Raw genomic sequence first — 27475 nt, 5'->3', positions numbered from 1 at the left:
CATAGACCTCCAGTGTCGGTGAGACATCTGCCCTTAGTATTTGTGCGGAGTGACCAACATGTAACAAACAGACTGAGGTTTGTAGCACCTTAAATACGTTCCTGTCTCTTCTTTGTGATGCCGTAGGGATGTTACCAGCCCGGTACAGTACACGGCACAGCACAAGGCCATTTCTCCCCAATTTTATGACATCATTTCGGCTGTGATTTTATTACAACAGTTAATCCTGTAGTGAAATCACAGGCGTACAAGTCATCCAGACCTGTATTTATTGATCACCATAAGAGCGGCCAGGAAAGCTTTTCCTGCAGGTTCATACAGTATTGTGGTCATAATTTAAGAATCCATTTGCTGTGTCTGTTTTTTTTTTTTTTTTGCTCTCCAGGAGCAGACGAGACATGGGCGGGTGCTAGAGCTGAGGGTACATCTAATATTCTTACATGTAATAGGAAGTAATAAATAATAAATTACAAGGTTGCTTATTGTGAATAATTAGAATCTAAAACACCCAACAACTTACTATGCACATACAACCAATTGGGTGATGGAAAGTACACGGGGAACATGGAAGCAAATCTTTTAGGTAGAAATGTATTAACTTCCTTAGATTCAGCAAATTTACCAATTTGATTTGAATTTAATTTGTCGATTGTGAGAACAGAAGCTGGGACATAGCACAATGGCACAAAGTATCGACCATAGCACTAACGGTATCAAAATGTTATATTCCTCTAAGTATATGGCCAACTACTTTATGCCGTTTTAAAGGAGACCTGTCACCCCCCGTGCCGGGACAGAGCCCGGCCGACTCCCCGGTGCAGACCCATATACTCTCCGCTTCCGAGAAGTCCCGCTGTTGGACCCGCTCCCGTCACCGAGATATCTCCGTCTGAAGCCGTGCGCGCGCTTCCAGGGATGAGTCCAGTCATCCTCTATAGGCGTTGGACTCATCTCTGGGAGCACGCGCGCGGCTTCGGACGGAGATATCTTAGCGGCAGGAGCGGGACTTCTCGGAAGCGGTGAGTATATGGGTCTGCACCGGGGAGTAGGCCGGGCTCTGTTCTTGCACGGGGGAGTGACAGGTTCCCTTTAAGTTCCATACATGGACCCAAAAATTATAAAGGCCATTCACCTTTAGTAGCTGTCAACTGAATGTAGATAAGGGTGGGTTCACACTACGGAATCCACGGGGAGAAGTTTCGGCAGATTCTATCTCTTGTACCCGCTCCGCCGGCTCCATAGACACCATTCTATAGCCGGGCTGATTCCGCCGTCCGCCAAAGGAACTGACATGTCAATACTGAGTAGGCTGACTTTACTGAAACCATTCATAATCAGTTGCACTTTATAGGAATCTATTTTTAGTCAAGCTCATGGATCACTGCCCACTCTGCTACTATTCTCAATCTCAATCATAGTCGTAGCCATAAAGTTTTTGGCTATGACTTTGGCCACTTGAGAGCCATACTTGTACTACCGTAAATCGCTCATGTAGATTATCCCTAAGGTTTATTCAATAACATGGTACAAAAATCATTGACGTGACATACCAACAGGTTAGACACCAACTTCCATTGACGTATACTGAGATACTCCTTCTTTACCAAATGATATTTCATAAGCACCTGACTTATTTGGAAAAATGATACCGAAGCTTTTGACCTCCGAATAGAAAGTCAAAGTTAAACTTTGTAGGGTAAATGTCAGAACTTTCCCTTATTCGATCGAAACAAAAAAAAAGGATGGTCTTCAGCCAGAGAGCTGATTTTTTTTGCCAATGGCCAAAGCTTTACATCGTCTACTCAGAGAGTCGAGTAAAAATTGTTAAATACATTCTACAGAGAAGAACACAAAGAAGATATTGCAGCTTTTTTTTTTTGTACAATAAAGTTGTGGTTCCGACTTAAAAACAAAAAAAAACAAACAAAAAGAATCCATATTCAGAAATAAAAGCTTTTCAGCCAAGTTGGTGGTTTACCTAGAGCCCTTGCCTTATTGAGGTCATCGTAAAAAAAAAAAAAAAAATTGACCATTCTAGTACACAGTTATTGACAAGGGCCTATGATAAAAAAAAAAAGAGAAGAACATTATTGTAATCAGTGAGAATACAGTCAAAACTAACACAAACACAAAAAGGCACTTGAGAGGACATCCACTAGCTAGTGCCGCAACATTTCCTCGAAGGGTAGACCGATACCCCCTATTGCCATTGCATTTGATGACGGTGCATGTACTGTATAGACGTTTTTTTTTTTTTTAAGCACTATGCTTCAGAACAACACTGAAACACAACAATAATGGATAGCTTTGCTTCAAAAATGCCAAAAAAACATCATAGTGGCACATTTTAGGACTTCCTAAGCCTTTGTTACAGCACAGACAGATATGCACAAACATGAAGTAGTTGTGCCGCGAGTCCATTGATGTGTAGGGATCGGGGCTGCCAACGTCTGTTTGCCCCATTCATAGTCCCCCATAGTTTTTTTTTTTCTCGTGACCGCATTCTGGGTTTCGGTGCACAACCAAGAAGTATCCGCAGCAGGAAACAGAACAAAACCAAACAGAGGTTACAAAACCATAAAATCGATCAAAATTGGTCTCAACACCAGCATCTGATTATCCGGAAACAAAATAACAAACGGAAAAGCCAGCTGTACATGATTCAGATTGTATATACGTTCATAGTTTTCAGGTATATTCACTGAAGCTCCTGAGAGAAGTTTGGCTTCACGACAACCAACGCACTTTTTTAGCCTAAACAGTAAAAGATCATCGGTCCGCCTTCACCAAGATTGACTTTTAGTCTTTTCACCGAAAGTATCCGCAACGCGACGTTTCCTCTTGCCGCCTCCTCATGCCTCTGAATAGGTATTCTGTGTGTTTAGTTTGTCCTTTTTCAACTTGACACCGTCCACAAGTTCAAAATTGTAATTTTCTAGGGCAGACAAGTTCCTTTGTGACATGACGTGGTGCCAGCAAGCACAGTAGAGGACCACACCACATATAGCTCCTAGGAGGACCCCCAAAGCGCTCATCGCGATGATGGTGATAAGAATGGGGTCAAGATTCTTCAGGACGCCCCCTGGATGCCGGACCACTGTGTCGTTGTTCCAACCAGGATAGTTAGGTGTGATACCTGAAAAAAAAAAAATCATCGTGATCAGTGTCGACTCTTTTTGGTTTTATTTTTTATAGTCTATTAAAGTTTATATATACTAAGGCTCTGCTTTGGACCTATTGGTGCTTGTGCTCCATAGATGTAGATGGAGAGTTAGACTCATTCTAATAGCCATGATAACGTTGGTTTGGGTTAACATTTGGATTTATTGCCGGCCCTGCGCTGAACATTGAGAACTGGCTTGGATCTCCAGGCACTAACCTTATGCCAGGGTGGACAGTCCACCATGTACATTGTGTTTGCCAGTAGGCAAAACCTTATGACGTTAGCAGATTTGGCCAACTCTCTTAAATGTATGGAGGGCTCCTGACTCTCCCCCCGACAGATGATATCAGAGGAGAAAGAGGTCTGCCATGCTAGATTTAAACTGCCCAACTCTATTGTTCTTGGAGAGATAAGCTGATACCTGATGCTCTCTCTCTATAGGCAACACATCAACATTCATGACGTTCATGTGTATGGGAAGATCAGGAGAGAGCTGTGCTTTTCTCAATGTATGAATGAATAAAGCCTATTTGACCCCCCAACTCTTGGATGCTATAGTACTCTTTAAATTCGAAAAAATACTAAAAGGGGTACTCCGGCGACTTTCTTTTTTCTTTCAAATCAATTGGGGCCAGAAAGTTATACAGATCTGTAATTTACTTCTATTGAAAAATCTCCAGTCTTCCAGTACTTATCAGCTGCTGTATGCCCTGCAGGAAGTGGTGTAATCTTTCCAGTCTGACAAGGTGCTCTCTGCTGCCACCCCTGTCCATGTCAGGAACTTTCCAGAGCAGGAGAGATTTTCTATAGGGATTTGCCACTGCTCTGGACAGTTCTTGACACGGACAGAGATGTCAGCAGAGAGCACTGGAAAGAATACACCACTTCCTGCAGGACATACAGCAGGTGATAAGTACTGAAAGACTTGAGATTTTTTAATAGAAGTAAATAACAAATCTTTTGACTTTCTTAAACCAATTAATTTAAAAGTAAAAAAAACATCTGGAGTACCCCTTTAATTCAGGCAAATTTGAAAAAAAAAAAAAAAAGTTGCCTGGTATAACGTCCATCTTCCGATCCTCTTAGCCCACTCTTCATACTAGCCCAAGGGACACCATTTGGTGCATTTATATTAATGGTCAATGTCCATATACTATTAATCATGGATTGTTTTTTTATTGGGTGTCTTGACTTTTGTAAAACTAATAAAAACTTATGAATTAAAAAAAACAAATGTCCATATACTAGATTTCTCCAGAGTAAACACTGCTCATACTGTAGCTGGAATCTTTTTCTACCTTGTGCCGTGATACTACAACTCCCAGCATGCCCTGAATACTTTCATATACCGTATACAAGCCAACAGGCTGAAGCCAGATACTCGGTCGACTTAACGTAGGAAATTTTCCTTACTTGATTTAAACAAAGGGATAATATCTGTCGTATTGATCGAGTATCACAGCTGCATACTGTAGATAAGCCCCGAGCGTTTGAGATAAGTGTTAAATCAATTCCGCACGAGGACAATATTGCAGCTTGTTTACGATAAAGATATAAATTGGTCTTCAGAATTATTCTGTAGCCCGAGGGGGAAAAAAAAATTCCCATTCTGTCCGATATTTGACATTCGTGTATGATGTACGGCTGTCTGGTAGGGAGATTGTCAGGTGCTGCTCCATATTTTCGCTGCTGACATTCTGCAGCGTCCTGTATTATTTATGGAGGCAGCAAGTTGTAGATCTTAGAGAGTCCATAAAATTTCTTCCTCTCTAGCACATCCTGACTCCATCAACATCTGCTGCAAGGCTCCATTTACTAGATAAACTGGGGAGGGCGGACAAGTTGGGCCTGAGCAGTGAAGGGTTATAGGGGGGTCATTTAGGCTATCGCCAAAAGGTGACGGGTCAAAATGGCCAACATGGGACCAGTGATTTGCTACGACCCTGTTCCACTGTCCTGAGTTTTGTAAAGCACTAGAAAGGTCATTGGTCATATGAGATAACACCCAGCTAGTTGCAGGATATATTGCCCCTGTTACTTTGCTGCATTGCTTTGCTGATACTTGCCTAATAAAATGCCAAAATCTGGAAATTTAAAGGGGTTATCTTTTTTCTTCCAAATTAACTGGTTTAAGAAAGTTACGGTATATAGATTTGTCATTTACTTCTATTTAAAAATCTCAAGTCTTCCCTTACTTATCAGCTGCTATACTGTATGTCCTGTTGTTCTCTTTTCTGTCTGATAGTGCTCTCTGCTGACATCTCTGTCCATGTCAGGAACTGTCGAGAGCAGTAGCAAATCCCTATAGAAAACCTCTCGTACTCTGGACAGTCCCTGACATGGACAGAGGTGGCAGCAGAGAGCACTGTGTCAGACTGGAAAGAATACACCACTCTCTGCACGGCATACAACAGCTGATAAGTACTGGAAGACTTGAGATTTTTAAATAGAAGTAAAATAAAAAACTCTATAGAACTTTCTGAAACCACTTGATTCGAAAGAAAAAAGTTTTCGCTGGATAAGCCCTTTAAGGAACACCTGGGGGCACCCCCAAAAAACACTTTTAGATGGGATATACATAAACCCTTTTTCTTTTGTAATCCAGTTCACAGGACTATCCAGCCAAAATAAGGACTATGGTCCCCTCTTACTATTATTGGACCCTGTATGACTGGTCTCTTGACTACATGCCATTCTTGTGTGGTTTCAGCATGGGACATACCTTGTTTAACATTTGTTTGGTCCACGGTACCTGCTCCAGATTCCGGTGGTTCAGGACCTAAATAACCCAAAAGAGAGTGATCAATGTGACTGCAATAAGAAGCAACCGTTTGTATAGTATATTAAAGGTGCTCAGAACCCCTCACCGAATGTTATTGTTTATAGAGATTGGGATAGAGAACTGTCAGGTGACAGAGCAATCACCCTGTCTTCCAAATCTCCAGTCTTCCAGTACTTATCAGCTGCTGTATGTCCTGCAGGAAGTGGTGTATTCTGTCCAGTCTGACATAGTGCTCTCTGCTGCCACCTCTGTCCATGTCAGGAACTGTCCAGAGCAGTAGCAAACCTCTCCAGCTTTTGACAGTTCCAGACATGGACAGTGATGGCAGCAGAGAGCACTGTGTCAGACTGGAAAGAATACACCACATCCTGCAGGACATATAGCAGCTGATAAGTACTGGAAGACTGGAGATTTTTAAATAGAAGTAAATTTCAAATCTATACAACTTTCTGACACCAGTTGATTTAAAAGAGAAAAAAACATCATGCACAGGGTCATATTACATCTTTGTACAAGTTGATAGAGCTATAATATGGTACCTATTGGGGGCTTTGGGGGTTTAATGCACCTTAAAATGCCTTATGGAGGTTTCTAGTAGCAGTTTCCACCAGAAGCCGTATTATTGAGTTATCCCATAGAATCATATCTCCATAATAGAGTCTGTATGGATGCACTATAACTATGGCTCTGTACTGAGGGCCTCTGTAGGGCTCCGAGCACATGTGTTCTAACCTGAATTGAAAGAAGGAACCTCCAAATACCATCTATTCTTATAGAGACACAACTTAAAAACTTGACTCTATCTTTTCTCCATTACTAGGCAGTTGAACGCTATACATTGTTCTCTGTTATCAGCCATTTCAGTGTTCTTCAATGGGATTATCAACAAGAAGTATAGACCAATTGTCTTCCTTTCATTCAGATGAGGTTACTTACCTTTACAGTCTTCATTAGCGATTTTATTACTAATGGCGATATCATCCACTGCAATGCCTCCAGTACTTCCTTTGCCGATTGTGCCCTCCACTACCACCTTAATAGAATAGAATAGAAAAACAATAGATTACTATATAGGCACCATCATAGTGCACTGTGTCCTTATATACAGCTACTGTCTACGGCAATAGGCATCAATGGGATCCCCAAGAATCTTAAAAATGGGGGTCTTCATTGCCCCTGGGTATTAAGTATGTGTATTGCCGCTGCAATAAAACTCTATGGGACTGCTGAAGATGTCCAAGTGTTGTACTCAGCTACCTCCAGCAGTCCCATACTTGATGTTACGATATAGCAATGATATAATCATCATTAGTCTAGACATACAGAGATGAAAAGGTAGCCATCAGTGCCGGACTGGCCCACTGGACTTCCGGAGAATCCTCTGGTGGGCACCCCAGCTTTAACACCTGCACTAACACTGACTGACATGTTGTTTCTCCCTGGTTCTTCAGTGGCGGGCCCTGAGGATCATTTTCTCTGGTGGGCCTCAGATACCCCAGTCCGACACTGGTAGCCATCATACCTTTTAATATAAGTACACGTGACAGCTGTTTCGCGCGGTAGTCACACTTCTACTGACGACAGTAGAAGCGCGACTACCGCGCGAAACAGATGTCACGTGTTCTGCAATCAGCTAGGATGCATGAAGATCTACCTGCATGAAGATTTTAAAGTTCTAGAAATAAAGATATATTTTTAACGGTGAGTGCCCTCTAATATTCTTAATTTTTCTACTAGTAATATAAGTGGTGGGTTGGGGCTCTGTCATAGCTTTTGCACTGGGACCCAGGAGCTTTAAGCAACTCCTCTGGATATATGGAGAACATTATGCAATTGTCTGGACTAATATTTTTACCTCATAAAATACCTTCGAAACAAATGGTGAAGTCAGGTCACCAGAAAGAACATTGCTAATCCCAGCCCTGGGAATGAGTCCTCCCACAGGTAAACAATGCTGCTTCCTATGGAAAGTTAGTGACATATACAAATGGAGAATCTGAAGAGAAAACAAGAACAGCATACCCGATAGGGCTTTATGGACTTGTAGAGGGGAACTCGAGCTTCTCGCCACGTGTTGTGGTATTTTCTGTCGCTCCCGGCCACCCAGAGCAGCTGGTCGAAGCCTTCTTGTCTCTCGTAATGTAGCTTTATGCTCAGGGAGCCGACGTGAGAGCCAGATATGTGGTACCAGAATGTCATGCACTGGGTGGAGTTTATGGAGGGCACCACAGGGCTCAGCAGGCGGGCCACCTTACCACTGTGTCTCTCGTCAGATTCAGAGTATATAAAGTTACCATCTCCTGTAATAGACAGATTTATTGTATTTTAGTGACAATTGCACTGATATGGTATTGGTATAAACTCTATGATACTTATGGCACACTATAATACTGATCTGGGACTAGTACTATGGTAATATACCACTCTATGGTACTCCATAATGGTGTATGGTACTCCATGATACAATATGGCACTGGCATGGTGCTCTATGGTAATGATATGAACTCTATGATATTTGTACGCTACTTAATGGTACTCTGGAACTCTATGGCATTTGTATGGCATTTCATAGTACTCAATATTAATGTTATGTAACTCTATGGTATTTGCATGGTACTTTATGGTACTCTAGATTAATGATATGGAACTCTATTGTGTTTGTATGGTACTCTACTCTATGGTACTCCCCAATGGTGTATGGTACTCCATGATACAATATGGTGCTGGTATGGTGCTCTATGCTAATGATATGGAACTCTATGATATTGGTATGGTACTTGTATGGTACTCTATGCTAATGACATGGAATTTGTATGGTACTCTATGGTAATGATATGGAACTCTATGGTATTGGTATGGTACTTGTATGGTACTCTATGGTAATGATATGGAACTCTGTGGTGTTTGTATTGTATTGGTATGGTACTTTATGGTGATGATATGGAACTCTGTGGTGTTTGTATGGTACTCTATGGTAATGATATGGAACTTTATGGTATTTGTATGGTACTTGTATAGTACTCTATGGTAATGATATGGAACACTATGGTATTTGTATGATACTCTATGGTGATGATATAGAACTCTATGGTATTTGTATGGTACTCTATGGTGATGATATGGAACTCTATGGTATTTGTATGGTACTTGTATAGTACTCTATGGTAATGATATGGAACACTATGGTATTTGTATGGTACTCTATGGTAATGATATGGAACTCTATGGTATTTGTACGGTAATCTATAGTGATGATATGGAACTCTATGGTATTTGTATGGTACTCTATGGTAATAATATGGAACTCTATGCTATGTGTATAATACTCTATAGTAATGATATGGAACTCTCGCTATGGGGGAGATTTATCAAACATGGTGTAAAGTGAAACTGGCTCAGTTACCCCTAGCAACCAATCAGATTCCACCTTTCATTTTCCAAAGAGCCTGTTAGGAATGAAAGGTGGAGTCTGATTGGTTGCTAGGGGCAACTGAGCCAGTTTCACTTTACACCATGTTTGATAAATCTCCCCCTATGTGTATGATACTCTATGGTAATGATATGGAACTCTGTGGTATTTTTATGGTACTGGTATAATACTGCATTGTATTTGTATAGTACTGTACGGTGCTTGTATGATACTTTACACTACTGGTATACTACTCTTATACTTGAATGGTACTTTATGGTACTGGCATGGTATTCTTATGGTACTTTGTGATACTTGTATGGTACTCTATATCACTTATACGTGATGCACATATGTTCTAGTCTGTGATACTCATATAGTACTGTATGTTGGAATGGTGCTTTATTATACTGGTATGGTACTCTAGGGGCAACTGAGCCAGTTTCACTTTACACCATGTTTGATAAATCTCCCCCCAAATCCATTAGAATTACATACACATACACAAACATGTAAACTAAACATAGAGTTACATGATAACATTCTGAGTTGGATATTCCCTTTAAGGGCTACTTCCTAGTGACTATCTTCCTATGAGCAGCTATTCTCCTTTTTTCTTTTGCTATCTACAGTTCTGTCATTGCACAATAGAAAAAAAACATTAAATATGAAAACTGGCTGTGATGACATAGTGAAGCCATTGTACTGTAGACCAAGTGCCTGGAACAGATAACCAGTCTATTTAATGCCTAACCGCATGCGATGTGTGCGGCTCGCCGTCCAACACGCGGAACGCCCGGCCATCGGAGTACATTACATCATGTTTCATTATCAGCGCAATTCATCAAAGGCAATGTTAATTTTCCCAATATACAGCGAGTAGTAAAGTACTGACTCCACTGTATATGTCCCTCTCCAGTAGCTAATGCAAGTTATATGGCAGCAGTTAAAGGGTAAGTCTTACATTTTATACTGCATGTAGACCAATATAATTAGCATAAAACTCAAGCAACTTTGTAAAACATTGTACCCTGTATCATACTCCAGAGCTAAATTTATAATTCTGCTGGTTGTCATTGGACAAAATCCCTGTTCTCTTATAACGTGGTAGGGCAGTTATTATTTTCCTATGTAATGTTACTATACTGTGCTTCTACTGATAAGAAAACTGGAAGATTTCAGCTCTGGAGCCTTCAGATTTGTGAATGCAGCTGTGCTGTATATTACATGCTGTAACTTGGCATCAGCACAAGATTTATGTGACTTTTTGTACTTCTATGCACATGCTAATACACCATACCCAGGTCTGAGAATTAAAACATCATCTGTTTCTCTTTAAAATAATTTTTTTTCCCCATGGCCAACTTCATTAGCATAGGCAAATTACCTAGTGGCATGTGTGCTTCCTCTAGATGGCAGTCATCACCCTTAAAGGAATACTTCAGAAAGAAAAAAATCTTTCAAATCAAATGGCACCAGAAAGCGCCAGAGATTTGTAATTTACTTCTAAAAAAAAATTTAAATTTTTTTCTGTACTTATCAGCTGCTGTATGTCCTGCAGGAAGTGGTGTATTCTTTCCAGTCTAAAAAACAGGATTGCTACTGCTCTGGATTGCTCAGAGGTGGCGGCAGAGAGCACTGCATCAGACAGGAAAGAATACACCACTTCCTGCAGGACGTACAGCAGCTGATAAGTACTGGAAGGCTGGAGATTTTTTTTTTTTAATAGAAGTAAATTACAAATCTCTGGCACTTTCTGACACCAACTGATTTGATTTTTTTTTATTTGATGGAGTACCCCTTTAAGCATATATCATATGTAGGGATACTCAATGAACCAAATCAGAATAAACCATATAGAAGGAACTAACATGGCCGTGCTTACCTGTGTGATCCTGTACTGGGCCGGTTTTGCTGTTCAGCACTGTCCACCTCAGCCCTGCTGTGCCATCGTGTTCCCACTTACAGAAGGTCTTCTCTGATCCCCATCCAAACTTACAGTCCAGATCACTGGGTGGTGGCTCTGTAGGAATCACAAGCATGGTGGCATTGAGAAACAGCCATAGTAATACTTACATAGTTCTTGATACAATTGCATGTAACCCCCCCCCCATAGAGGGGAGTACTGAGAGTTATTTAAAGGGGTTAAAATGGCCTCTTTCTTCCAGAGACAGCCCCACTCTTGTCTCCAGTTTGGGTGGGGTTATGTAACTCATTTCCACTGAAGTGAATGGAGCTTAATTGCAACTCGCACCTGAACTGGAGACAAGAGTCATGCTGTCTCTGGCAGAATGCGGCCATGTTTTTGTAGCACTGGATAACCCCTTTAATACTGTGGCCAATAGAAAAACTGCAGCTGTAATATTACCCAAAATCCTAAATCACTTTCCCATTCTCTATCAGAGCATGCTGAGAGTTGTAGTGTGCATCAGACACAGGTTGTAGAATACTCACATTGACAATGCAGTCTAATCTGCAGGCATCCAGTTATAGAGCAGCTGAGCAGACTAGGATCCAGGATTATTTAATCATATAAATGTCTGCTCATTCTGGGTTAAATAGTCATTAGGGCTGTCCTACTCTGTGATTGGCAGCTCAATTAGTTGTCAATCACTAAGTAGGACCACCCACTTGACCAAATAGCCCAGAACAAGCATGAATAAATAACAATTATACTAAATCTTTTCCCATAAGACTGTATATCAATCTGTTCAGCTCCTCTTGCTCTATATAACATGCTGCCTGCAGATCGGTCTGCATTTTCAATGCGCCATTCCTTTTAAATGTATCTGACTGGTCAGCCCATCCTTTAAATCCCTTAAATGCAGCCTATACAGATGAATATAAAATAATAAATTACAGGAAACTTCATTATAAGGTTAGCTGAGAACAATAAATCAATAAAACAATTATAAATTAATAATAATAATAAATCATAACAGCGATCTATGTACAACACTGAGGAATATGTTAGCGCTATAAAAGAATTAATAATTTTTTTTATTGTTGTTCTCATTTTTATTCATTTTTATTGTACAGAGCGGTGTACAAATGGATTGAAAAACAGAATACTTTGTCTCCTCTATGTATAGTTTATGGACAGTATTGGACACTTGCATTTACATAAAGTCGCCACTAGAGGTCACTGTGCATCAAGTTTCCCCATATACAAAGGCACAATGCCAACCCAGGCTCCAGCGTACAGCAAGGGAGCTGGTATTAGATGACATTATGAGATCCTATAAAATTGTGTGCATTTGATTCCAAGCTTCCCAACAGCCTTATACAATGTAATTGCTTTTCTTATTTTTTTTTTCTCCTAAAGGTTTAGAAAGATGAATAGAAGGATGTGTGCAACAGATAAAGCTAATCTTATTTATGTTTTTGACTTCTGCTGCCCGCTGCAAAAAAACCATGTCTCAGACATCCTTTCAACTCCCTGACTGCTGCTTTTTTTTGCCCAAGGAAGGAAACCTGCCTCGAAGAACAAAAAAAAAAGAATAATATTCTTCCAGGAATGTTGCCGTTGTTCACAACAAAGTCAAATAAGGTCTCAGAAATCCGACATCCTTCCCCAGCTAGTGCATACTTTGTCCGTGATCTAATTGTCTTGATTTTTTTTGTGTGTTTTCGATGCCATTTCCTTTAAAAACAGCACTCGCATTAGGCCCCTTCTCCCATTGAGTGCCAAACAATGCAATACTCTGCAGAGAAGACTCCTCTACCAGCGCTTAACACCTCTGGCGCCCGGAGGGTTACACATATGAATCGCGTTTCCTCTGAGAATTGTGGTGTTTGTGCTGACAAAGAAAAATACACACCCTATAGATGAATAAAGTCATTGAGACATACATAATACTGATGCAATTAACCCTTGGAAGGACCTGTGATGCTTCAGCGGATGCAAAACTACAACTCCCATCATGCCCAGACAGCCGAAGGCTGTCTGGGCATGATGGGAGTTGTAGTTTTGCAGAAGTGTAACAGGTTACAGGTTAGTGTATAGGAACTTGTATTCTCTAAAACCTAAAACTGATTTTATATTCTTCACAGCTGGAGGTTTGCTACAATTGTATCCAGTGTTCTAAACACATCAGCAACACAAATTAAAGGGGTATTCCACTCAAACATAACTGCCCATGGTGAGACTAACAATTCATTCCATACTTGTTATTATCTATTCAGTCTCCTTCCCCCAGTTTTGAGCTGCTGCTTTCTGCTGAAGACACAAAAATATGTGTGTGAGCTTTTCTCTCTGACATGGCTGATGTGAACAAGTCCATGCTAGGCTTAATCTGCAACTGGGAGGTCAATCTGAGGTCAAGTTCTTAAAGAAATCACTGAGATGACTCCTTCTGCCATTACAAAGCTGCAGATAGGGACTCGTTTACCTCAGCCATCTCAGAAGGGAGGAGGAGGAGACAGAGAGAAAAGCTCACACACAATTTTTGTGTCTTCACAGAAAGCAGTTGCTCAGAACTGGGGGAAGGAGACTGGATAGATAATAACAAGTATGGAATTAAAGGGGTACTCCGGCCCTGGGGGTATTTTTAAGCTATGGCCGGGGAGGGGGTGGTTATAGACGGCGGCGATCACTTACCTTCCCAGTTTGGGGCGGCGCAATCCGGGACCCGAGGAGGGAAGTGATCGCCGCCGTCTATAACCACCCCTTCCCCGGCCATAGCTTAAACATACCCCCGGGCTGGAGTACCCCTTTAATTGTTAGCCACATCATGGGCAATGACATATGAAAGGTTATGTTTCAATGTAATACTCCTTTAACTTCTCTCCTTGTAGTTTGCTTCAATAGATCAGTGCTGTTAAAGGGGTTATCCAGTACTACTAAAACATGGCCACTTTCTTTCAGAGACAACACGACTCTTGTCCCCAGGTCAGGTGCGGTTTGCAATTAAGCTCCATTCACTTCAATGGAGCTGAGCAGCAAAACCTGCACCCAAACTGGAGACAAGAACGGTGCTGTCTCTGGAAGAAAGTGGCCATGTTTTTGTAGCGCTGGATAACCCCTTTAAGGCATCAGCCTAAAGTCCAGACTGTTTGACTCCCAGAGGACTGTCAGAACTGGATGTAATTGAAACAACCCCTCAGCTGGAGAAGTATTAGACCTAAATAAGTTGTCAGTAAACTCTTGGTCTGTTTTTAAGACATATTCGCCATATAATAATATAGATATTAGACATTGAAATGGGAAGTGTCTCGGACAACTATAGCTAGAAAGCAAATATAACAATCAATCTATAAATAAATAAAAATATAATACAAAAAAATAAATAAAATATAAAAAATATAAATAAATGAATATGTACACAAATATAAATAAAATAAAAATATATTTAAAATATAAAAAATAAATATATTTATTAATATAAAAATGTAAGAAAAATAAATATAAATAAAAAATAAAATATAATAACAAACAAACAAACAAACAAACAAAAAACAATGTTCCCTGTTGCTGCAATCATTATCCAGATGGGATAGTCTCCCTTCCCAGATTTCCCAATGTGCGGCTATCAGGTGGATGGAAAGTCGGCCTGTCTAGTGGCATCTTATGACTGTGCCAAGGTTATTACAACTAAGTAGCTCATGGGGAAACCAAATAGGTTTTCTTTTTTATGCTGCACTGTGTAATAGCCCTGAAATCATGAATGAAACTGCATAGTAATAATGGGTTCTGCTCCGAGACAGCGGGAATGAGTGGTAGCGGATCACTGTGGTTTCCGTGGTGACAGCACATCTGGTGCACTTGAAATTGCTCTTTAGAGAGAGTCCGAGCTCCTAGCCATCTATAGGGTTCACACTGTCCATGTAATGATGGAATTATAGTGTGACATGAGACACCTATGGGAATACACCGATATTATATATGGAGATCTATAAATTATTATTATTAGGTTATTTATTATTATTATTATTATTATTATTATTATTATTATTATTATTACAGCTGTCATTTGTTTATTTATTGTTTATGTTTATATTTGAATTTCAAACGTTTTGCCATACGCCAATTACCTATAATAGAATTGTTAACCCTTGCACGTCTGATCAATATATAGGCCATATATACATTAGACCATGGATGTCAAACTCAGGCCCTCCAGCTTATACAAAACTACAATTCCCATCATGCCTGGACAGCCAAAGCTAAAGCTTTGGCTGTCCAGGCTTGATGGGAATTGTAGTTTTGTAACAGCTGGATTGCCTGAGTTTGACATCTATGCATAGACTATGTACATTAGACAGCATGCTAGGCTGCTGTCACTTAATGGACTATAGGAGCCGACTGCTATCCCAGAGGAGGCGTTTAGAGTGCACCTAGTGGTAGTCGCTCCAGAGAGTCACATGACATTCCAGGAAGACCTGGAGCGTATAGACAAGATGGCCATACGCTTTTCCTGGAAATTCACAGGGGACGTTAATGAAGATTCTAGACGTCCAAACATGAATGGTCTAATGTGATTGTGGCACGAGTCAGACGTATCTCATCGACAGATCTAGCAGAGCCGAGTTTGTCATATGTCATAACGGTTTATGGATGATTGATGGTAAGCTTCCTTCTGTTTCACCTAGAGACTCGTTAAGATTCACTTTACTATGTATTCCTTGGGTTAAAGGGGGTTATTCCAAGATCAAAGCTATCTCCTATCTGCAGGGTAAGGGATAACTAGCTGATTTGTCAGGGTTTGACTACTGGATCGCTGGCTGCTGGTCCAGAAAATGGAGGTCAATTATCCCCAGGTGAGAAGGCAGCGTGCATGCAGGGCCCGCACTCCATTCATTCATTCATTCTTTATTGGACTGAACTCTATTTTAGGAAGCCCTAAAGAGAATGACATGTACTGCTATCCAATCATGTCCAATCCTATACTTGTTCCCAATGAGACAGCTTGGTGGCCCCCTATACACATTACAGTGGGGGTCCAAATCACTCATAGGCCAAATGGGGTAGCTGTCATGGGATATACTTGGCACCTTCTGTGCCTATGTGCCAGTCACTTGAGGGAACTTTTGAGACTACCATGCTGCATGGGTATCTATGCCAGTCATTGTGGAGGACATCTAAGACAGGTACACTGCATGGGGCATATTTGCCAGTCACAGTGAGAGAAAATCTGAGACGCAATGATTACAGTACCTGTGCCAGTTATTCTGCATGACATCTGAGACTGGTGCACTGCATAGAGTTCCTGTGCTAGTCACTTTGGGGGCATCTGTGACTGGTGACTGCATGGAGTATCTGTGCCAGTCACTCTGGATGACACCTGAGACTAGCGCACATCGTAGAGTATCTGTGCCAGTCACTCTGGATGACATCTGAGACTAGTGCACTGCATAGAGTATCTGTGCCAGTCACTCTGGGGACATCTGAGACTAGTGCACTGCATAGAGTATCTGTGCCAGTCATTCTGGAGGACATCTAATACTGGTGCACTGCATAGAATATCTTTGCCAGTCACTCTGGATGACATCTGAGACTAGTGCACTGCGTAGAGTATCTGTGCCAGTCATTCTGGAGGACATCTAATACTGGTGCACTGCATAGAATATCTTTGCCAGTCACTCTGGATGACATCTGAGACTAGTGCACTGCGTAGAGTATCTGTGCCAGTCACTCTGGGGACATCTGAGACTAGTGCACTGCATAGAGTATCTGTGCCAGTCATTCTAGAGGACATCTGAGACTAGTGCACTGCATAGAGTATCTGTGCCAGTCACTCTGGATGACATCTGAGACTAGCGCACGTCGTACAGTATCTGTGCCAGTCACTCTGGGGACATCTGAGACTAGTGCACTGCATAGAGTATCTGTGCCAGTCATTCTGGAGGACATCTAATACTGGTGCACTGCATAGAATATCTTTGCCAGTGACTCTGGATGACATCTGAGACTAGCGCACGTTGTACAGTATCTGTGCCAGTCACTCTGGATGACATCTGAGACTAGTGCACTGCATAGAGTATCTGTGCCAGTCACTCTGGATGACATCTGAGACTAGCGCACGTCGTACAGTATCTGTGCCAGTCTCTCTGGAGGACATCTAATACTGGTGCACTGCATAGAGTATCTGTACCAGTCACTCTGGAGGACACCTGAGACTGGTGCATTGTAGAGAGTATCTGTACCAGTCACTCTGGAGGACACCTAAGACTGGTGCATTGTAGAGAGTATCTATGCCAGTCATTCTGGAGGACACCTAAGACTAGTGCACTGCACTGGACATCTGTCCCAGACACTCTGTAAGGAATACCAGCATAAGACACTAATGAAATCTTCGCCTCCAGTCCATCAGTGTGTTACAATGACCCTGGTCAACATTAATCTAATATGCATGGGTTCCCTAATGTGATAAGTTCAGCTCGGCAACATCTGTAACCACAAAGATGTTAAAGAACCCCATACATCATTCCATCTACTCGCCTTCATACAGATAGGATCTCTCGGCAGAGTTATGTAATGGCGGAGATCCATGTCTCATGACTGATGACAGCTGCACAAACCCCACAGTAAAATATTATCTGGAAATGTAAATTTGCAGACGGCAGAGTTCAGTAGAAGGACGGAGGTCTCCCTCTGCCGTCCTATCATGTGGATCCTACCAATGATAATAATAAGAAAGGAGCGCCAGCTGCAGGGAAGTCAATGCGCTTTATACTGCCGTTAGGTTGAACATATGCTTAGTTGTAATTTTCCTTTAATTTGAATGTGAGAAACAGATAATATCGTGCTTTACTACTGAATGTATGACGGCAATAGTGGAGGCAAGGTTTTAATCATTGCATATATTGTCTGTAGGGAAAGACGCATTATCGGAGCAGACGCAATCATCTGGCTATTTATGCAGATTGTCTGGTCGGCTAAATAGAAAATGCTGCTGAATAAGAGATTGTGGACGTGACTCAGGGATCAGAAAGCTGCCGCGGCGGAAATCCTTCTCTGTCTAAGTGTAAAGTTGCAAAGAGTGTTTTTCAGTCTAGAGGACCTATCCTGTCCTACCTTTAAAGGGGTACTCCAGAGGAAAAAAAACTGTAGTTAGAAAGTTACCCAGATATGTAATTTACTTCTATTTAAAAATCTCAAGTCTTACAGTACTTATCAATTGCTGTATGTCCGGCATGAAGTTGTGTATTCTTTCCAGTCTGACACAGTGCTCTCTCTGTCTGTGACAACAACTGTCCTGAGCAGCAGCAAATCCCCATAGAAAAGCTTTACCGTTCTGGACAGTTCCTGACATGGACAGAGGTGGCAGCAGAGAGCACTGTGTCACATTGGAGAGAATACAGCACTTCCTGCAGGACATACAGCAGCTGATCAGTACTGGAAGACTTGACATTTTTAAATAGAAAAAGGAAAAAAAAATTTCTCCGGAGCACCCATTTAAGTGGGCACTGCGTAATGGTAACCCTTTCCCGTGTCTGGTGCTGCAGGTAAATTGAACACTTACTGACAGGTTTTGCAACAGAATACATGGCATACTGGCATAAGTGCTCATACACCTCAAATAACTTCATCTGACAGCCCTATCCCCCCTCCCCCCCATACACATGAATGTTTAGCATGTCCGAATTTGAATAAGGAGACTGGAGGTACAAGTATGTTGCTGCCAGACAGTTCTGGCAGTGGTCTATGTCGCTGAATACAAAGGGATCGGGCAGTTAAAACCCAACATGCCCAATCCTTTTTTTATTCAAGAGTTGTCTGGCCGCCATACACATTTAAGAGTCACCCAATCTTGCGCAAATTGCCAATTTTAGCCACATTTTTAACAAAGTGTATGGGGACCTTAACAACAATTAAAATAAAAAAAAAGGACTGTGAAAGTGGAGAATCCCTTTAAGGACTCTATTGCATGCCATATTATGGAGGTATTCCCACTTAGAAGTATCGTTATTTAGGGCTAATATGGTTCTCTGCGGAGGCACACACAAGTTTCTAATACAGACCTAATGGAATGCCATGTGCCGCCATACAATGTCAATGGATGCCATATAAAGTTTTGATGGATATTTTCACAGTTTTGGCAAAACAAAACAAGACAGAAAACAAACAAACAAAACAAAACAAGCCCCCCTGCCCTGACTGTACATAGAATGTGACTATGGGAGAGTTAACAAGTGAAGAGGCAATAAAAGTCTGCTGGTGAAATACAGGTGGTTCAGCTACTTAACATTTACATGGCAGCGATTATCCTGAGAAAGGTCCCTGTTATTCCTTCTCCAGAGTAAACTATTGATCCTCGCCCACGTCCCTCTCATCTGATTTAATTAAGTTTGCAAATAAAAAAAGAAAGTAAATGAGGATTTGTGTAGCGGCCGCGCCGAGTCGGCCGCTCCTAGTAAATTGTGCCCTGCTTAGTATTCACACAAACATGGCACATTCCTCTGCTCACCATGGAGAAGCTCCAGGCCGAGAAAAAGGACAACATATATTTATGGAACAAACAGGAACAGATGCAAAGTAGATTTACAGAGCGGGAGAAAAAGCCAGAGGTTGGCCGTTCTATCCTCTCTAGCTCGGAAAATAAAATATTATATCCCGAAAAGTGCAAAACGGAAAAAGAAACCACCGAGTAAAGGACGTCTACTATAGTAACAAATATTGTGACACCTACCAATCCTTTTATATAGGTCCATAGCTTTAGAGGGTTTATGGGTAGCAGTCACATCCATGCTGTAAAAAAATCTTATTTTTCGGCGGAAAGGGGCCATTTGTGAATAAATACTTTCCACCCGGTACGCCTGGGAGGGGGTGTGGAGGGGGCGGAACGGGGGGGGGGGCGCGGATTTAGAGTCTGCGCGATTCATAATTTTTTTTCCGTAATAATAAGCAGGAAACCTTCTCCAGCTCTTAGCTGGCGTAGGTTTCCTCCCGCGCACACTGGCGAGCATGGGATTTATGTAGAGGCAGTACCTCCGTAGCTGCGGGGACATTTTTAAGTCCGGCGCAGAAAACGCCGGACTTAATAAATGGCCCCCTATGTGTCACCATATATCATTGGTATACATCTACGTGTTAAAGGGGTACTTTGGCTGGAAAAAAATTAAGATCAACTAGTGTCAGAATGGTATACAAATTTGTTAATTATTTCTGTTAAAAAATCTCAATCCTTCCAGTACTTATCGGCTGCTGTGTGTCCTGCAGGAAGTGGTTTTTCTTTCCCTTCTGATATGATGCTCTCTGCTGCCACCTCTGTCCATGTCAGGAACTGTCAGGTCCAGAGTAGCAGCAAATCCCCATAGAAAATCTCTCCTGTGCTGGACAGTTCCTGACATGGACAGAGGTGGCAGCAGAAAGCACTGTGTTAGACTGGAAAGAATACACCACTTCCTGTGGGATGTACAGCAGCTGATAAGTACTGAGATTTTTTAAATATAAGTAATTTACAGATTAGTATAACTCTCTGATACCAGTTGATTTTGTTTTTCCCAAGTACCCCTTTAACATGACCCATTAGCCTATAGCAGGGGTCTGCAACTTTTAACTTGAAACTTATATTGTGAGTTGCACTATCCCTTGACCAATGAACCATGGAGCCTGTATGTCTTATTAGATTGGATGTCAAGCTTAGTCCTGATAGGATACAGTACGGTTCCATCCAGGTTCCTTCCTATATGGAGCCATTTTGTGGATGTGTCTTCTAGTGATTTCTATTATTTTTAGTCTTTGATTAAAAACATGGGACTGATTTATTATTAGGTTTCACTTGTTTTTTATACAGTGCTAACATATTCCGTAGGGCTGTACATAGAATGAGAGCTGTATAGAAATAGTTGTTCTACCATAAGGAATTGTGATGCATGCTACAGTATTCTATAGAAGTATTCTATCCGTTTTACCTGACTTTGTGATGTCCAGTATGATCGGCGTCTCTGTACTCTGAATGGTAGTTCCTGCTAAAATAAATAAAGCGATGAATTAACAATATTAGTCACCATTTACAATAGCCACATATTCCTATATAATAAGACAGCTAAAATGCAGGGTCTTTAACAATAATGATAATACATTGCACATCATTCACCTTAATAGAGAGATAATGTTGTGCGGATCATACCAAGGCTCTATACATCAAACTTATCATCATTAAGAATTCACTATTGTAAGAGGGTGGGAGTGCGAGTGCGGGGGGACGCCAGTGATAGGTGCGCATTATCTCTCTTTTATTTTTAATATGTTGAGTGCATTGATTATCGGAAAACAGCAAATGTCGTGTTGGCAGTCATCTTTGTTGTCTATGAAAGATTGCCTGTTAGGTAATTGGTAAAAAGCAGTCGTTCCCTGTGTGAGGCCAACAGTTTAGCCACGAAGAATATTATGCAAGAAGAATTTTTTTATGCATGGAGGTTTTCAATCCACAGTGAATAGTCAAGGAGATTGTTGCCAACACTGAAACCCCTTACTGGTATCATATTAAAGGGGAACTATACTATCAGCAGGTTAGATGAATCTAACCTACTGATAGCTCCCTATTATGCACGGGGTGCTGAGGATGAAGGTAAGTGCCTTACCTTCATCCTTGGCGCCATTCCTGTGGAGTTTTCATGAAGTGGTCTGTCCCATAAGGCTGTTTGGAGCGCTAGAACGCCGATCTGCCCCACCCCAAGAGTGTCAATTTGCTCCGCCCCCAGATTGGGTCGCCCCAATGATAATCATTAGAAGATGCAGCCAAGCCAGGGGCAGATCTGTGCTTTGGGCTGGTGCATTGCCCCATATATACATTCAAGTAGTCGGAATTTATAACAGGACAACCCCTCAAGATATTCATCTATCTACAGTTACAAAGAGTGTCTAATCCTTTGGAGGACTCAAAATATCCAGGCAGTACACAGGCAGCCTATTAATCTTCAAGACAAATTTTAGAGACGTGGCCCCCATTCAAGATCCTCATCTGTCTACAATTACAAAGCGCACCCTATGCTCTGGAGGACATTACCAACTTATGTATAACATGGACAGCCCACAATTTCAGTAAGATCTGTGTAATGCCATAGTTCTCCTATGGTGGCAGTGTAGATGAATCTGAACACTTGGTTCCAAGTACTCCTAGAGCTAACAATTGATCATTAGCGGTCATATCTAGCAAATAGGTTGTAAACAGTAGCTTACAAAACCTACTTTCGACTACTTTATTAGGGAATTCTGAGTTTATAGAAGTCCTCTATTCAAGATTTTCTTCTATCATCAGTTATAAAGAGTGTCCTACCTTCAAGAGGACCCAATATATCCCTGCATAACACAGACTGACTATTTTTTGTATGGGATCTGTGCAATGCCAAGTGTCTCCTGTGGTGGCAGTGCAGAAGAAATCAAACACTTCCTGTTAGGTCCTCCTATAGATCACAGTTGATCATTAGTTGTCCCAGCAGCAGGAAACCCAAAGAGGAAACCTCGTTATACAACAAATAGGATTTTTTAGGAATATTCGCAATGAACTCTATGTTAAAAATGATTGCAGATCTTTTAGATCAGGGATGGGGAATCTTTGACCCTCCAGCTGTTGCAAAACTACAATTTTCATCATGCCTGGACAGCCAAAGCTTTAGCTTTGGCTGTCCAGGCATGATGGGAATTGTAGTTTTGCAACAGTTGGAGGGCCAAAGGTTCCCCATCCCTGATCGAGATCATGGCTACAGATCGGTCTCTGTTTAATAATATAGAGAAAATGTAGGTTCTCTAGGTTCCATAGAAGTCTGCCATGTATTAGAAGTGGTTTCTGAGATCTGTTACTAAGAACCTAATCTTTGCAAAATATGAGCACATAAAAGCAAAAAATTTAGGTTACTATATTATGGAGTTAATTGGTAACAAATCATTTTTTTTTTTAGAATTTAATAATAAGAATATTACGGGGTATTGAAATAATCTGAAATAGTTCAAAAAGATCTCAAATGGAAAATATTGCTTGTCCTCCATCCAAAATGAACTCCCGGCGATATCAAAGGGTGTAAGTTTACCATAATAAACTTTGATGTGAAGCGAGGCTGGCGTCGATTAAAATGAGATTCACACTTAGGGCGCTGGTAACAATTACCAGGCCTTGTGTCACTCATGTGTTTCTTATTCTTTTTATAACCTACACGAACTAAATTATCCCAAATGATCTCTTCTGTCTTATGTATCGGGTTCCCCATGAATGGCAGCTTGTCTGAGTTGTTGAAAATATTAACAGGTGTAATAGATCTTGAAGCCATCGGGGCAATTATTGGATTATTGGTTTTACAACAGTTCTGGGAAACTCCAATATCCTGCCCCATTGTTCACCATTTCTGGAGAAGATAATGAACTTTCAAGCAGGGAACGTTAATGATCTGGTAATTATTGTGGAAAAAAAAGACAAAAACATCCATTCTTGTAAGACTGTGTTGATCTTTAACAAGGAACATGTGGTCTTCCATGGTTTAGGTTACACTTTACATCGTTGGCTTTATACTCCAAAGAGTTTGTGGATGGGATTTCTCAACAATTAAAAAGTAAATTACCAATGAGCGAAATTCTATACCGGGGACTATTGTTGACGTGTTGCACAAGCCTTCGTTTCAATTGGAAGTTTAATAAAATGCTCAAGGTTCGATAATTAAATCTGTCCCGGGGTCTACATACCCCCCCCTCCCCAATATTTAACAATAAGGGCTTGTAAAACTTATAGAAACCACCGAGCAGGTGATGTGTTAATAACGTATAAAGTTTTACGACCTGGAACCAAAAGGCTGTGTACAGATTAATGAATTTCTAGCTTTTAAACCTATCAAAAGTAATTACATTTGATTTATTTGTTTGACTTTGACGTAATTGGTTTGGATATCGATATGGTGAACATGGTTTTTATGGTTATGAGTAAGGGTCCGGTTTTACGGCTCATGCGGGCCGACTTTTTACAGATTAGCGCTATACTTATTCATAATACGACGCCTATAGAAACGTGTGGGTCCATATTGTGCCTCGAGGGGATAATACAGCATCTAATGTGTGTTGCAGAACTATAGGGGCTCGGGATACATGACTAGGCCAATTACTATACACTTAGTTTCAGAACTTTTATTTTATATAGCTGTCTATACTAAGTATTTATTTGCCCCTGATTTTATAGAGAGGCACATGGAGGCAGGGTGGCACCATACAGCAATACTTAGGAACATAGTAACATAGTTAGTAAGGTTAAAAGAAGACAAGAGTCCATCAAGTTCAACCTAGAGAAACCCTACAGTGTAGATCCAGAGGAAGGCAAAACCCCCTATGAGGCATACGACAACTGCCCCATCACAGGGAGAAAATGCCTTCCCCAAATCCAAATGGCAATCAGAATAATCCCTGGATCACCGTATCACCGGAAATCTAATGCCCATAACTTGTAATATTATATTTTTTCAAGAGTTCTTACATGTACAGTATGCACTGGGGTGGAGTGTGCCAGGCCTGTGCACACCAATTAGCTATATGCATAAAACCTAAAAATAACAAAAATAATAAAAACCAACTAATGTATTATTTAAAGGGAATCTATCAACACTAGATCATGCTGCAGCATGCACGACTCCTCCCTCCCCCACCCCTCCCTGCTTTAACTTATTTACATTCAAGGCTCAGGACTGGAAGACAAGCCCTGTACTTCAACCAATTGAGGTGGGAAATGATGGAGGAGGGAGAAGGTTTGGATGCTGCAGCTCAGCACAACCACCTTGACACCTGAGCTTAGAGCATGATCTCGAGCTGATAGATTCTCTTTTATTTACTGGTCTTAAACAAATTCCAAATGGTTCCCTTCATTGCTCTAGAAAAGTTTAGGCAGTTGTTTTTTTTAATCCATGTCTCATATTAGCCAAATTAAATGGTGTTTCAAAAGCGTTACTTTACCTGAGAGCTTGTAGTCTTCACTGGTGCCACTGTGGCAAGGAATCTGCTCGTCCTCACAATTATCTTCAGCGCTGGTAGGAATAACTGTTGGTGCTAAAAAAAAATAGAGATCATCATTTTAGACCCATGTACCATCCTATATGGGTTAATGTTCTTGTGGTCAATGTTACAGATCAAGATTTATTTATGTGGGTTCTTCATTGACCCAATCTGATCGCCACTTGAGACCAAGTGGGAACTTCTTCCCCAGATTGGTTCTCATTTCTTTTGGATGAACCAGGGGAACATAAGTTTTGAAGTTACTCATACCCCTCCTCTTCATTCATATCTTCTACCTGCCCTTGGTTTAACTTGATGGACATATGTAGGTAACCAGACAGGTCATGTAGACCAGGAACACAACTGTTTTTGAATACTAAATTTTTGACTTTTCGAAAGTTGAGGATGAATCATGTTCACTATAATTGTAAAGATACCGTATTTGCACATGCTATTTCTTCTTCCCTTCTGTTTAGGCCTTGTCTAAAAGTTTCACTCCTCTTCCGAAATGACCTAATACTGTATTATGGAATGTAATCAGGTTTTTCAGTATCTCCGCTAAGCTCGCGAGTTCCCAAAAGAGACACTACTAAACAGCCCAGAGTCATTAATGTAATGCCAGATTCCTGTCTTTCTTTGTAGTGATAAGACATAGTGATGCCTTCTAGCTCTGAATACTTAATGGGGCTGAGATCTAATCCAATTCCGATGCATTTTATCCAAAAAGCACACATTGCGGTCATGGGAAAATATTCTGTGGTTACATATAAGTGATGTACCATTTCCATCTACCATGATTATACATAAGCAGCCCCCTACCCTTCCAATAGGCAATAATAATAATCTTGGCCGTCTTCATCCCAGAGCGCTGTACAATAATATGTCATAGACGACATTGATTCATTAACCAATTAGGAGAAAGACACAATGTGGTCATTTGTTTGACTAAATGCTAAGCCCCCAACAATATACATTAGCAATGATGACAGATGCAAATGACTATAATGGGTCATCTGCAGGATATGGAAGGAGGACATTGTGTGCAACATTAATGTTCCTACTATTAAGGACTGTAAATCCAAGTAGATTGGCCATAGGATGGATTATCAATGAAGGGACACAAAAGCATTAGCGGTAATGTAACTCGGCTCCAAGTTCAATAAATATATATGTCAGCCTTAATACTTTGGCAGACGGAAATAAGGAAACGTGTCCATATATAATGCATGTGGTTGGTTACCTTCAAGTTCACAGCCCAACAGCTCCATTCGTAGCCCAAGACCTAACGTTGATGCTCTTTCGGGAATGATCCGGATGAATCTGGTGGGTATGGATGCAAAAGTGCGTAGTTCTGGAGTATCGTAGTTTATATTCCCTTCAAATGTCTACAAATACAAGATATTAACAGGTCAACTGAAGAGTCCTATGGGCTCAGAGATGGCTGTTGGCCCAAGCACCGATCCCTGATTGACGTCTTAAAATGTGACTGTAATTGCGCTCAATCCAAAATTCTAAATTATACACGTTATACACAAATGTAAAGATGTCATACTGATTGACGAATATCTTGTGTATTAGGCAAGACAAGCTGTCAGATATCCTCTCACTCCTGCTATCTCAGCGCCCTAGGCAACTGCCTGCCCAGGAGTGTCTATCCGTGAAGGCTATCAAAAGTTATGTAAGCTGTAGCTGCATTATGGAATGTATTACACATAATCACCTCGTTCAGATTTGTACCAATTGACTGTGGCAGCCAAGTAATAAGATCCACTTCAAGCAATTTGTCATCTAATCAAAGGATATTTGACGGAAATTTCCTCCACTATTTTGCATGCAAGAACGGCCCGTTCCCTCGCCTTAAAAATTTAAACGTGTCAAACTTCATTCTTGTAATTTCGACTTGAGTCAAGACTCTTCCTTAAGATTTTTCCTAAATTGTCTTTTATAAAGAAGGGTCTTTGAATATTTCACATAAATAATGCCGCACACTTAAAGGACACCATCTAGTGATATGAATATTTGATACAGATGAAAGCGTTACATATAAAGCCATGCTGTATTTGGCTGATCATTTTGTTCTTTGATTTCACCTTACATGCCTTCGGTGTTGCGAAGAATAAAACCTAAACTTGGAAAGAAGCTTGACGTGTTCATTCTCAAAATGTGAAGAACTATTGCCCAATGTAAAGAATGGACACTGATAAACTGGCA

At 40.9% G+C, this 27475-nt stretch overlaps 1 protein-coding gene across 1 annotated transcript in view; it reads right to left on the bottom strand.

Annotated features, from left to right (window-relative positions):
* Window positions 1-1071: 1071 nt before the first annotated feature.
* NRP1 (neuropilin 1) overlaps window positions 1072-27475 on the bottom strand; it is a 147699-nt gene continuing 121295 nt past the window's right edge. The window contains 9 exon segments of the mRNA XM_069958963.1: window positions 1072-2897; window positions 2900-3136; window positions 5886-5942; window positions 6882-6978; window positions 7968-8245; window positions 11240-11377; window positions 21211-21267; window positions 25226-25318; window positions 26505-26649. Of these exon segments, the coding sequence (XP_069815064.1) occupies window positions 2809-2897; window positions 2900-3136; window positions 5886-5942; window positions 6882-6978; window positions 7968-8245; window positions 11240-11377; window positions 21211-21267; window positions 25226-25318; window positions 26505-26649 (1191 nt within the window). The 3' untranslated portion in view covers window positions 1072-2808.

This window comes from Dendropsophus ebraccatus, chromosome 2, assembly GCF_027789765.1.
Source record: "Dendropsophus ebraccatus isolate aDenEbr1 chromosome 2, aDenEbr1.pat, whole genome shotgun sequence".
Taxonomy (NCBI): Eukaryota; Metazoa; Chordata; class Amphibia; order Anura; family Hylidae; genus Dendropsophus; species Dendropsophus ebraccatus.
This window is presented reverse-complemented; position numbering and strand designations above follow the sequence as displayed.